General features: G+C 31.7%; 1 protein-coding gene across 6 annotated transcripts in view; it reads left to right on the forward strand.

Moving 5' to 3' along the window:
* Window positions 1–9,536, forward strand: part of LOC145945409 (serpin B3-like) — a 24,756-nt gene extending 15,220 nt beyond the window's left edge. The window contains exons 2-7 of one of the 6 annotated variants that reach the window (XM_083054395.1): window positions 3,783–4,039; window positions 4,554–4,857; window positions 4,967–5,204; window positions 5,872–6,146; window positions 6,649–6,997; window positions 8,676–9,536. In XM_083054395.1, coding sequence (XP_082910521.1) covers window positions 5,201–5,204; window positions 5,872–6,146; window positions 6,649–6,997; window positions 8,676–9,274 — 1,227 coding nt within the window. In that variant the 5' untranslated portion in view covers window positions 3,783–4,039; window positions 4,554–4,857; window positions 4,967–5,200 and the 3' untranslated portion in view covers window positions 9,275–9,536. Of the gene's footprint in view, window positions 1–3,752; window positions 4,040–4,532; window positions 4,858–4,966; window positions 5,205–5,871; window positions 6,147–6,648; window positions 6,998–8,675 lie in introns of all 6 variants that reach the window. The other 5 variants (XM_083054397.1, XM_083054398.1, XM_083054394.1 and 2 more) reach the window with 5 other exon arrangements.
* Window positions 9,537–12,466: the final 2,930 nt, after the last annotated feature.

A 12,466-nucleotide genomic window follows, 5' to 3' on the forward strand; every position in this document is an offset into this window, starting at 1 on the left:
GACAGCTGCAGATATCGTGAGCGACCGATAAATATTACAAAATCGGTAAATAAAAGAGACCAGGCGGAAAGATGCCGAAAGCGGATTCTTGCCGACACCCTCGCGAATAATAAGTTAAAATCACATATCGGCAAAACATAAAGACGGCGAGAACGCGCCGAAAGCAAATCCTTCCCTAGTAAAATTAGGGGAAAACAAATAATGAAAACGAAAGTGTGCAAAATAAGATAGCACACCTGCGGGTATTCTCGCGAGAAAGCGGCGAAAAATATAAAGATTAAAAAGATGCCACACGCATCGCCTCTCAGCAAATAAGCTCTAAGCCACACGCGAGGGCAATAAAGCGAGAACCCGCCGATAAAAGCGGCACTAACAAACGACAAATATCGCGATATAGGAAAAACTAACAACAAACACCGCCGCCGATATCGAAATCTCGAGAGGATAATAAAAATATAAACCTCAACAAATTCTCCATTGGTCAAAACCTAGGGCCCTAAACAAAAGCCCTGACCAATCCCGATAAACTTTTAAAGTCAAGAGACGCCTCCGGGACTGAAAGGGCGTTATTGAAAAATTCCCTATTCGTCAGGAAATATTAACAAACTAACGGGAAGGAGGAGCAAGAAGGTATATATACCCGTAACATCTCTCAGAGAATATCAATCTTTTCTCAAACCTACGCTCGCGGATCAATCGCGAAAAGTTGTATCACCATCCTTCGAGAGAATCTCGAACTCGTGAGCATTCGCAGTGACATTTGTGAAATCATCGTGTGCCCAGTGCTCACCGAGTACGACGATTTTCGCGAGTGAACAACTGCGAGTGGAACACCATCCTCACGGAGGAGTCCGTAGCCAGATTCACACCTGGAATAATTAACATCTACCTGCGCACTCCATAAGTAGTAAGTTATCAAGCACGCTACATCTCCACCCTTACTAATAATACTTAAAATAATTCTGGGACTTCAATTAAATTATAATTGTTTTCCTTTTTAATTTATTAATTTATTATCCTTGTTAAATTCTAACTTCGAAAAACTGTCCTTTCTTCCCCCATCCTTATCTCTCTCTCTCTCTCGAAATCACTGTGGATTTCCCGCGATAGCGGAGCAATCCGTGATTTCTATCATCCCCTTACCTTTTGAAATCACTCCGGATTTCCCGCGATAGCGGAGCAATCCGTGATTTCTTCCATCTCCTCTTTCTCTCGAAATCACTCTGGATTTCCCGCGATAGCGGAGCAATCCGTGATTTCTATCATCCCCTTACCTTTTGAAATCACTCCGGATTTCCCGCGATAGCGGAGCAATCCGTGATTTCTTCCATCTTCTCCCTCTCTCTCGAAATCACTGTGGATTTCCCGCGATAGCGGAGCAATCCGTGATTTCTATCATCCCCTTACCTTTTGAAATCACTCCGGATTTCCCGCGATAGCGGAGCAATCCGTGATTTCTTCCATCTCCTCTTTCTCTCGAAATCACTCTGGATTTCCCGCGATAGCGGAGCAATCCGTGATTTCTATCATCCCCTTACCTTTTGAAATCACTCCGGATTTCCCGCGATAGCGGAGCAATCCGTGATTTCTTCCATCTCCTCTTTCTCTCGAAATCACTCTGGATTTCCCGCGATAGCGGAGCAATCCGTGATTTCTATCATCCCCTTACCTTTTGAAATCACTCCGGATTTCCCGCGATAGCGGAACAATCCGTGATTTACTCTCTCTCACTCTCTATCTCTCTCTCTCTCTCTCTCTCTCTCTCTCTCTTGAATGAACAAATAAGTAATACAATAACTAACTAAATTATTAAATAATTAAAATATCAAAATTATATAAAAATAAATATATATATATATATATTTTTTTTTTTCTCTTACAAGAACTCCCAGAGTTATTTTTCAGTAAAAACTCTTCTTGCCCGGTTACTTTATTATTCGCTCTCGTAGTGGAAAATCCAAGGAGACGACCCTCGCGAACCGCTGTTAAATTGGCGCGAAACCGGCGTAATAGGCGGTTAAAGAAAGCGTTGGCACGGAGTCTGGCTGCGGGCGAAACCTTCGGCTCCCTAGAAAAAATTAACACACCGATCCATACAGAGACAACTAATACATATCACCCTACGGTCTCTCCTATTTCCTCACCCGAACATATAGAAACCCCGCTGACGCCGTCTCCCGCTACCTCTGCTTCTGCAGAATTTTTCGATTCCCCGCGAACTCCTTCTCCTCTTTCTCCCGAACCCGCTATACCTCAGCGGGCCCCTTCCCCTCACTCCTCTGTTTCCTCTGAGGACGCCGATTCTCCGCGGAGCCCTTCTCCCTTTCTTCCCCCTGCTTCTCCCGAACGCCCTGAGCCACCTAGATCTCCGTCTCCGGCTCCCTCAACAATCACCCTTGAAGATTCTCCTCCCTCATCCCCAACGTCCTCTGTAAATAGGGAACATCCGGAAGGGTTTGAGGTAGTAGATATCAGCGACGACGATTCCGAGGAATCAGAATCGCCTGCCAAGCTCTCATACGAGCAATTCAGAGCTTGGCTGATAAACCAGCTCCCAGGGATACGAGAAGTCCCTGAGGAAGCTTTCACGATTGGTCCAGGCCCCGTAGACCACGAGGCCTTACGCGAATTTCTAGAGACCACCGATAGGAATAACATCATCCCCTGGTATGTTCCCGGGCGAAGATATCCTTTAGCCGTCCCTGCACACCTTCTCCTACGAACCTATCCCCCCTCCACCGCCATAATTACCGAACTCATATAACCTAGAAGTCTCTCTTACACGCACACACATGGACACTAATTTTATATACCTATTACCATTTAAATTATTGTAACCACCAATCGGGACCCTAAAATTTAAACAATAACTCTTACCCCTTTCTGCCCCGATTGAAGACCTCCGTACTAATGTATCACCCGCGACACATACACATACATTCACTCTTCATTAGCAACTAAGTCCGTCAATAATATTATTATGTATATAAATTCTTTCGTCTTTATATTAGGAATAAATTTATAAATTTCAAAATAAATGATTTTCATTTATTAATAACCCGTTCCCACTTATTCCCGTAAACCAGGATCGCACAAGGTCCCATCCTGCGTAAAAGAGATTAAATTCTCTTGCCAAAAAGGGACCACCGAGCGAACGGCCCTTTAAATAGAGTAAGAGCGACCCTTGCGGTCGTTGACCTATTTGGGCCCAGACGTTCGTTCGGGTCGAACAGACGGATAGTCTGCCGTCGTTCGAAAAGATAAATTTAGTTACGTCCTTCCTTTCGACTCTTCCTTCCTTGAGTCTGGACGTAACAGCACGGTAGTAATATATATGAGGAAAAAGACTAAAGTATTTTTCTATCAAATATGTATAATCATGCAATGTGCTTAACTCTATTATCATTTTACTTTTTTAATAAAATATTTAAATTTTCTGTTCATGATTCTCTACATGTGTCAAATATTAACAAAATTAATAATAAATTTTTGACTCTTTTTTCATTTGACTTTATTATATATATATATATATATATATATATATATATATACACTTATTTATATGTATTTTCATAAATGTGTCACAATTGTGTTGAGATAACGTATATTTATATAAATAAATTCTGAATTTTTCACATTAAAATCAAATGATATGTTTTGATATGTACCAGAGTGTGTGTGTGTGTGTGTGTGTTTTTATATGTTTATTTGAGCATGTTATAATCAGACAGAAATGTTTTCCTCCTTCAAAGATAAAATATAAAGCCAAAAAATAATTTCAGATTTGAAAAGTGTTCAATAGAATTTAAAACGAATATATATCGAGAAGACGAAGCTATTTCACACTCGGTTCAACTATCTATACAACAACTTCATCATCCGATAAATTAACCAACAATACAGCTAGATTAAAACTGCTAAATAATATTGCGGTCAAAGCAATATTTATAAAGACTTGTGCGCTTCATCTAGGCCACGTTCGTTCCTGCTCTTGATATTTCATAAATAGAAATGAATCGAAGACAGGCACCACCAATTGGTAAGTTATACATAATATATAAATAATGTTTACAAAATTTATAAAATTGTTTAATTGCACGGTAGTAATATATATATAAGAAAAAAGACTAAAGTATTCTTCTATCTCAAATATGAATAACCATGCAATGTGCTTCACTCTTTTGTAAATTTGCTGTGATATTGCTATAGCCGATAGTATTAATTTTACTTTTTTAATCAAATATTCAAATTTTCTATTTATGATTCTCTTCATGTATCAGATATTAACAGAATTAATGAGAAATTTTTGACTCCTTTTTTCATTTGATTTATTATATATATGTATATATATCTACACTTATTTATGTATATTTTCATAAATGTGTCAAGTGTATGAGATAACGCATATTTGTATAAATATTTTAATAAATTAATTGTAAATTTTTAACATTAAAATCAAATAATATGTTTTGATATGTACCAGTGTGTGTGTTTGTGTGAGTATTTATTTGCGCATGCTTTGATTCTGACAGAAATGTTTTTTTTCCGTCAAGGTTGTATAAAGCTAGAGAACGGCTTCAGATTTAAAAGTTGTTCAATAGAATTTGAAACGAATGTATATGGGAAGGACATAGCTATTTCAAACTCGGTTCAACTATCAATGCAACAATTTCATCCGATAATAACGCCAACTACAAGAATTTGCGTGCGAGACTAAAGCTGCTAAATAATATTGCGATCAAAGCAATATTTAATAAATATAAGACTTGTGCGTTTCATCTACAAAAGGCCACACGTTTGTTCCTGCTCTTGCTATTTTATAAATAGAAATGAATCGAGAACAGATGTCACAAATTGGTAAGTTAAATTATTCTTGAATAAAACCATGTAATTTTTTGAATTGTTTTGTTGAAGAGATAATAATCTGGAATAATTTTATATATTAATGTCAAATGTATTTATATAGATCGATGTAATTTAGTGGCCTTGACTTGAAGAATCTTGCCATTTATTAGATTTTAATACTTTAAATTCCAGTAATTTTTTCTCGAAATCTGTTCGAAATCAGCATTAACTATATTTTAACGAATTGTTTCGCGTTTTAAATATACACAAAATAAGTTTAATTTTAAGGTGTGACTTCGTCAGCGTAGACGACAGAAAGTATACTTGAGTAAAATATAAATAGAATTATTGTAAAATGGGTAATTTCTTCATTGTCATTATTAATAAATATCATTATTAATTTATATCATTATTCATAATATTATATAATTATTCATCGAATTTGAGAATTTTGTGATTATTCTATTTACTGGTATTATAAATAAAATACCGTTTTTCAAATTTGTTACATATTAAACAAAGTTTGAATATATGTATAATCATGTTAGTAAACATAGATGAGAATACATTCGCGAATCTTTTTCTTTTCCTCTTCAGATTGTTATTATATATATATATATATATATATATATATATATATTGAAAATTATTCGAAAATTATTTTGTATGTTGAAGATATTTTTTCATTACAACTAAAATTTAATTCTAGAATCGAAATGCAATACAATAAACTATATATATATATATATATATATATATATATATATATATAGTTTATTGTATTGCATTTCGATTCTAGAATTAAATTTTAGTTGTAATGAAAAAATATCTTCAACATACAAAATAATTTTCGAATAATTTTCAATACAATATACATTTAACATATTTTTTATTATATATATTATTAATTGTTAGGATCAATTTATTAATTGCAATTATAATTTATTGTAACTTTTTAATTGGAATATTTCTTTCTCCTATATTTTGCTTCATTTTGTTTTCTTACTCGTATTTTCTATTCGCCAGAGGAAAAATTGACGGAGGCGCGTTTTAAGTTCGCGATCAATTGTCTACATAATGTTATGCAAATTAAGCCGAAGAAAAATTTTGCCTTTAGTCCGTATTGCATATATGAGGGACTTACGATGATTTATTTAACATTCCATGGTAACATCGAGAAGCAGCTAAAGGATATCCTTTATTTAAAAAATGTCTTCAAATTTGATTTGCGATACTACATATTCGGCTTAAACAATCAGCAACGAGTTATGCAACGATTTAACAACCAGAACGAGTCACAAGTAAATAATTATAACGCATTTTTGCACTAAATAATGGAAACAATAAGAAAAGTGTCAAAATTTGTATTGCAGACTTTTTATCTATTGAAATGTAAAAACAATTATCCAACAAAAACTTTGCCACTCAGAAAGATTAATTAGCGGTAATAACGGCTACAAAAAAGAAAATATATTTTTAATTAAAATTAAAATATTTGAAGCTTGGACACATCTTACATTTGTCACTGTTTGATATTTTAATAATAGAGCCTTTAATAAAATTCAAAAAGTTTACTTATCGAAACATTGTTATAATTTTGACACTTTTTTATTTAAATTTTTTTAAATTTAAATAAAGTAATTTGGCGCAATTTTGGAGTTAATTTTAGATTTAAAAGTATAACACGCATACTTAAACAATTTTGTCTGCTAGAATAAAAATTTGAATAAAGCGATTTAAAAATGACAGAAGCCTTTTATTTAGAAATAAATGAAAATCTTACATTTTCTTTGATATTTTCAGAATGGATCTGCGGTTCTCCCCGTTTACGACGATTATATTAATCTTTGGTGTGATTCCTTACATATATGTACATCGCGTTATCCTGGTTGTTACGATATATTCGATTACTTCAATTATATCGACAACATATGTCCTATCAGGACAATGAATAAGATAAATATAATAATAAAAGATAAGTTAAAGGATCACATGATTCATCCTGTGAAATTAAGCGTAATCAGAAAAAATATGGAATTTATTTTGATGATCGCGCTCCGTTTTAATGATCAAAGATTCCAAATTTCAACGGCCTGCCAATCTGACGCACCAAGTGTATCGACAATTCCTGACAAACGAAAGCGTAGAGAATGTGAGCAAATAATCTTTAGACCATTTATAAATGGAAAGAGAATTGATCATCGAGCCTGTATCCAAAATCGATGGCGAAAAGAAAATTAGTGGCTACCAATTGTTCGCAATGCATATGCGTTGATATCGAAGTTGTCATGGTTTTTTTGATTGGAAAAGGGATTGCAAGCTTTGCTTGACGTTTTTATTAACAATCATTTGAGAACAATTGTTAGTTTTTATCTTTTTCTTTCCTATCGATCTTGGACACAGGCTAGTTACATAAAAGATACAGAGACAATTTCCCTTTCATTGATATATGTTATAAGATATCATCTTTTGATTTCATCTATTTTTACCTAACATAATAAGCTTTTTATAATTTCATTTTTTAATTAATTGTATTATATTTAACGAAACTAATTGAAAGCTATTTAACGAAAGAAATTTTGTAAACATATTTTTTCTAAAGCATTCAGCGCTTTAAACCTTCTATAAACGGGAATTTAAATACTCAAAGCAACTTTAAAAGTTAAACATGTCGAAACTTTTCTCCATACTAAACAAAATACAAATAACTTTGTATTTAAAAATAACTTTCTAAAATATAACGGAAAAGAATATTCGCAGCAGCTGCTAAAGAAATGTCACCGAATAAAAAACACGCAGTTGGTACCTGGATTTTAATAATAAAATTAATAATTATGCATTGACAGAAGATATAAATTTTAGAATAATAAAAATTGGGATAAACTTCCGAAAAGCCCATACCTTCGATTGTTTTGAAATTTTGTATACTATTGTATTTTGTCGCGCTGATTACGAATATGATAATGAAAATTGTCAAGGTCATCTTCAAGGTCAAAATGAAGGAAAAATGGCTTTTTTGTACATTTTATTTTATTACCTTAATAAATATTGATTCTAGTAAAAAAAGTTTCAAATAAAAGTTGTACTTCTATTAAAAACGCAACTTTTATGTTCTATACGCTATTGATGTAAAAACAGTACTTTACGATAAAAACGCAAATTAACATTTCAAGTGTTCTATCGACTGGGACACTTATGTTTCTACAATTCTCGTGGAAAGTTGCAAACCCATGTGGAACCTCGCTTTGCATGGAAAAGTGTATGCGTGGACACAGTGGGTTCCGCCCCCCTGGGGGGCTCCGCTACCGAAAAAACTAGACACATAGGTCCGGGTTGAACCTCGCTTCGCGTGGAAAGTTGCAAACCCATGTAGAATTGTAGAAACATAAATGTCCCAGTCGATAGAACACTCAAAATGTTAATTTGCGTTTTTATCGTAAAGTACTGCTTTTACATCAATAGCGTATAGAACATAAAAGTTACGTTTTTAATAGAAGTACAACTTTTATTTGAAACTTTTTCTACTAGAATCAATATTTATTAAGGTAATGAAATAAAATGTACAAAAAAGCCATTTTTCCTTTATTTTGACCTTGGAGATGACCTTGTCGCCAATTTTCATTGTCATATTCGTAATCAGCGCGTCAAAATACAATAGTATACGAAATTTCAAAACAATCGGAGGTATGGGCTTTTCGGAAGTACACCCAAAATTTTCAACAAAGCTCCATATTTTATACGCAATCATTCGAATGTATTTTCGACTTCATTGATTCATCAGTTTTGATCACTTTTTTTCTATATTCTCTCTCTCTCTCTCTCTTTTTTAGTCTTTTGTGAGGAATTAAGAATGCATATGAGCGAGTTTCCCTACGAAAATGGTAACACATCGTTGTTCATCATGTTACCTGCTTCAACAGACTCAGGTTACTGCAAAATTAAGGAAGATGCTACCGACACTGACATTTCCAATATGATCAAACAATTGTCGACCGAGGATGGAATGTGCAAATTGCGCGATCTGCTAGATCATGATGCGACATCGAAAGAAGATACAAATTTCTCGAAGTGGCCGACTTTTCGAGTGGAGAGAAATCTGAAAATCCGTGAGCTGCTGCTAGCTCTAGGTCTCGAGGAATTAATATCATTCGGCGTGATTCACAAAATAAAACAATGTCCTCTTTTCAGTCCGTTTTTAATGCACCTCGGCAATGCCGTGCATCGTGCTTATATCAATGTCACGGAAGAGAACACCGTCGCGAGTGCGACCACCTTGATATATACCGGACAAGAGTCCTCTCCGAGCATCACGCAAGTCGACGTGAATTGCAATTATCCGTTCGTCTGGCTGATCTATGATAAATCGCGTCGAAATATCCTCTTTGTCGGAGCTTTTAATAAATTTGCCGAATCCGGTCCCCCTCCCTAAGTTAGACGGTCGTATAAAATGAATTGAGAGGTACATGAGTCGGACATACATTTTGAAACGATTGATATAAGTGATCTGTAGTTATTGCAAATGATATATAATTATAGAAACTTTTTTCCTTTCTACGCGACCCAATCTTTTGTCGATTTGAGTTAAGATTAGTATTATATTTCGTGCACGATATAACCTTACGAGCAAAACTTCTGTTAAAAATTCAAAAACGCATAAAATAAATTAATTTTTTAAATTATTAAAAGGTATGATTGGGTAAATTTTTGAAAGATTAAAAGAAAGAAAACTCGTGTTTTTTTCGAAAATATAGACTGTCAAATCATAAATTTTTTCCCGATTTGAATTTTGTTGTTTTATATTTTTTTGTTTTATTAATTGACTAAAGAGAACATATAACTAAAATTAGAGGACGCTGATATTATTGTCTCTTAGTATGTAGATGCTAAATTTCGATAAAGTAGTTAAATAATAAAAAAATTTCTTTTTGTAAACTAGTATAATTTATATATTATTTCTTTTAGAAAGAATAAAATTTAAAGAAATCTAAAAATAAATTGCTGATATAGAATGATGTGTGAACATAAATATGATTACATATAGGCAATCTCTCTTTGAATTTCTTCGAGTTTTATTTTATCTTAAAAAACAATGCAAAAATTATTCTCTTTTTTTTTTAAATTATACATATTATTTTTCTTATATATACAAAATAAAACCAACAGAAACTGAACAAGTAAAAAGAGACATTTATGGAAATATTTTATATATAATTTTAAACATGTATTTATATATTTAATTATACATATTACTCTTTTTTTCGAGTAATGTATTAAATATGCGCGCATAATGTTTAAAAAAGTGTCTACACAAAAATATAACGATTAAAAAAGAAAACTTACTTATATTTTTCACGATTCTTTAGATACAATTCCAATTGATGTTTGGCCATATCAAAGCATAAGAAATTATCGTAGGTCGTCATCGATAGAAAGTATAGCTTGATCGTATATATCCATTTTTATTTGTTTAAACAGACTTTTTATTTTTAATAATACTTCCTGCAATTTGGTAAAAAAATATATTTTTATTATATTATTTACAAAGATAAATATAATATATTTATTTACTAAAAAAACTATTTTATTTTAGTAAGTAATTAGAACATGCTCCGAATTAATTAATCTCTCGAATAATATCAATATAATTTGTCTAGTATCGGCTATATATGTATATAAATACATGAATTCTTAGAATGTAAATTATTATTTTTTAAATATTAGGTCTATATTATATACAAAACGATTCAAATATTTTGTGAAAAGAATTCAGACTTTAGTAAACAGATGTGATATAATAATACATTTGTGTTTATTGAGAGACTTATCATGCATATCATATTAAATTCTTTTAAAACTTGGTTTTAAAATTTGTATAGATTTTGAATATTTGTCAAAAATATGTTTATATAAAAAAACCCTTTTAACTTTTACACATTTAAATTTATACAAATTCAAACTTTAATCAAACTTTTATCTGATATAAATTATTAATTAAATTCAGTTATCTATTTAAATTTAAAAATAAAAAAAATAATATTACACAAAGAAAATATTAACACTGCATATCATAATTATCTGTTTGTGAAATCGGAACCAAAATTGTTTGATTTTGTAAAAGATCTTTCGACTCACCAACTAGTTCCTGTCAAATTTCCAGCTCCATTTTTGACTATACAATATCAAAATCGTGGCGAACTTCTCTCGTTTATTTTTGTTTAGATATCATGTAGCGGTCGCTTTTATATTATATTTATATTATGTGGCGCATGCGTATATTGTCGCCGAATCTTTGTGTGCGACAAATTAAATCGGATGTGACTTTAATTTTTTGTATATTTTCGTCGTCTAAGATTTTTCTGTACAAATCTAGGGCCACTTTTTGACTTGGTCTCCATCCTACATAAGTATTATTATTTTATAGAGTTGATTATATAGAGCAATAGAGTAAAAAAACTAACATTATTGACAAAATAAATTAATATTATTACGGTAATGTTAATTTGTGTGTCGTGTGTAATTTATACGCTGGTAGTTGAGCTAAATATGAAATAATTTTGTTTTCTTTATTTATCTTGACTTGAGATTTTTTTCTACAATTCTCAAATCTAAAACCATCCTCTCATAAATCTGCATGATTCTTGATTCTAGACTGAATATAACCGTTCTATCAGAATCATAATTAATATGCACATATACACACGAATACAAACACATTTATACATGAACAAAATATACTTGATTTTAATGAAAAGAATTATTTATTTATTTATAATTATACAAATATTACGTCATCGCTTACATCATTAAAACATTTATAAAAATATAAAAAAATAGACACTTATATATATATTGTATATAGTGCATTTCAAGTGAAAGAGAAATCAAATATCCATCGATTCTGTTATTGCTGGACTATAAAAAAGAAAAATGTAAATATAATATATATGATCGCAAAAATATAGTGCTATAGTAATATTATAGCAAAACTAAAACAGAGTTTAGCACATCGCACGGTTATACATATTTAAGAGAGAATAATACTTTTATCTGTATCCTATTACATTACGACAGAGCACAAGTAACATTTTTACAAATTTTATAAGCGTTATTTAAAATTATAATAATATATAATGTTAAATTTCGATTACAATCTATTTCTTCGCTTCCAAATATTTCTTCCATGGAATCTGAAAAAATAATTTAATAATATATATGACAGGAATATTATACATAAATACATAACATACATATGTATATATACATATAAATGTGTATATATCATATAATACTTAAATGTACGCGTATATACATATATATATATATATATATATATATCAACATCAACGTATGTTTACATCCGGGTACCAATTGTCGTCGACACTTTACAAAGCGATTATGCAATTATTTGTAAGAGCTAATCAGAATCGAAAATTATTTCCCGTTATACATAAATATATTAGTGGCATTCCGAATACAAAGATCCTTTATTATTTCTGAAGATGAAAAATTTCATTTTTAAGTTTACATTTTTAACATATATAATACAGCTTTAGGTACGCAGCTATTCGTTCATTGACCAAAGAGATAAGGCGATTAGTACTCTGCGTTGATACCACTGCTT

The sequence above is a fragment of the Prenolepis imparis genome, unplaced genomic scaffold (genome assembly GCF_030444845.1).
Source record: "Prenolepis imparis isolate NDT839.2.m4 unplaced genomic scaffold, iyPreImpa1.0 SCAF_14, whole genome shotgun sequence".
NCBI lineage: Eukaryota > Metazoa > Arthropoda > Insecta > Hymenoptera > Formicidae > Prenolepis > Prenolepis imparis.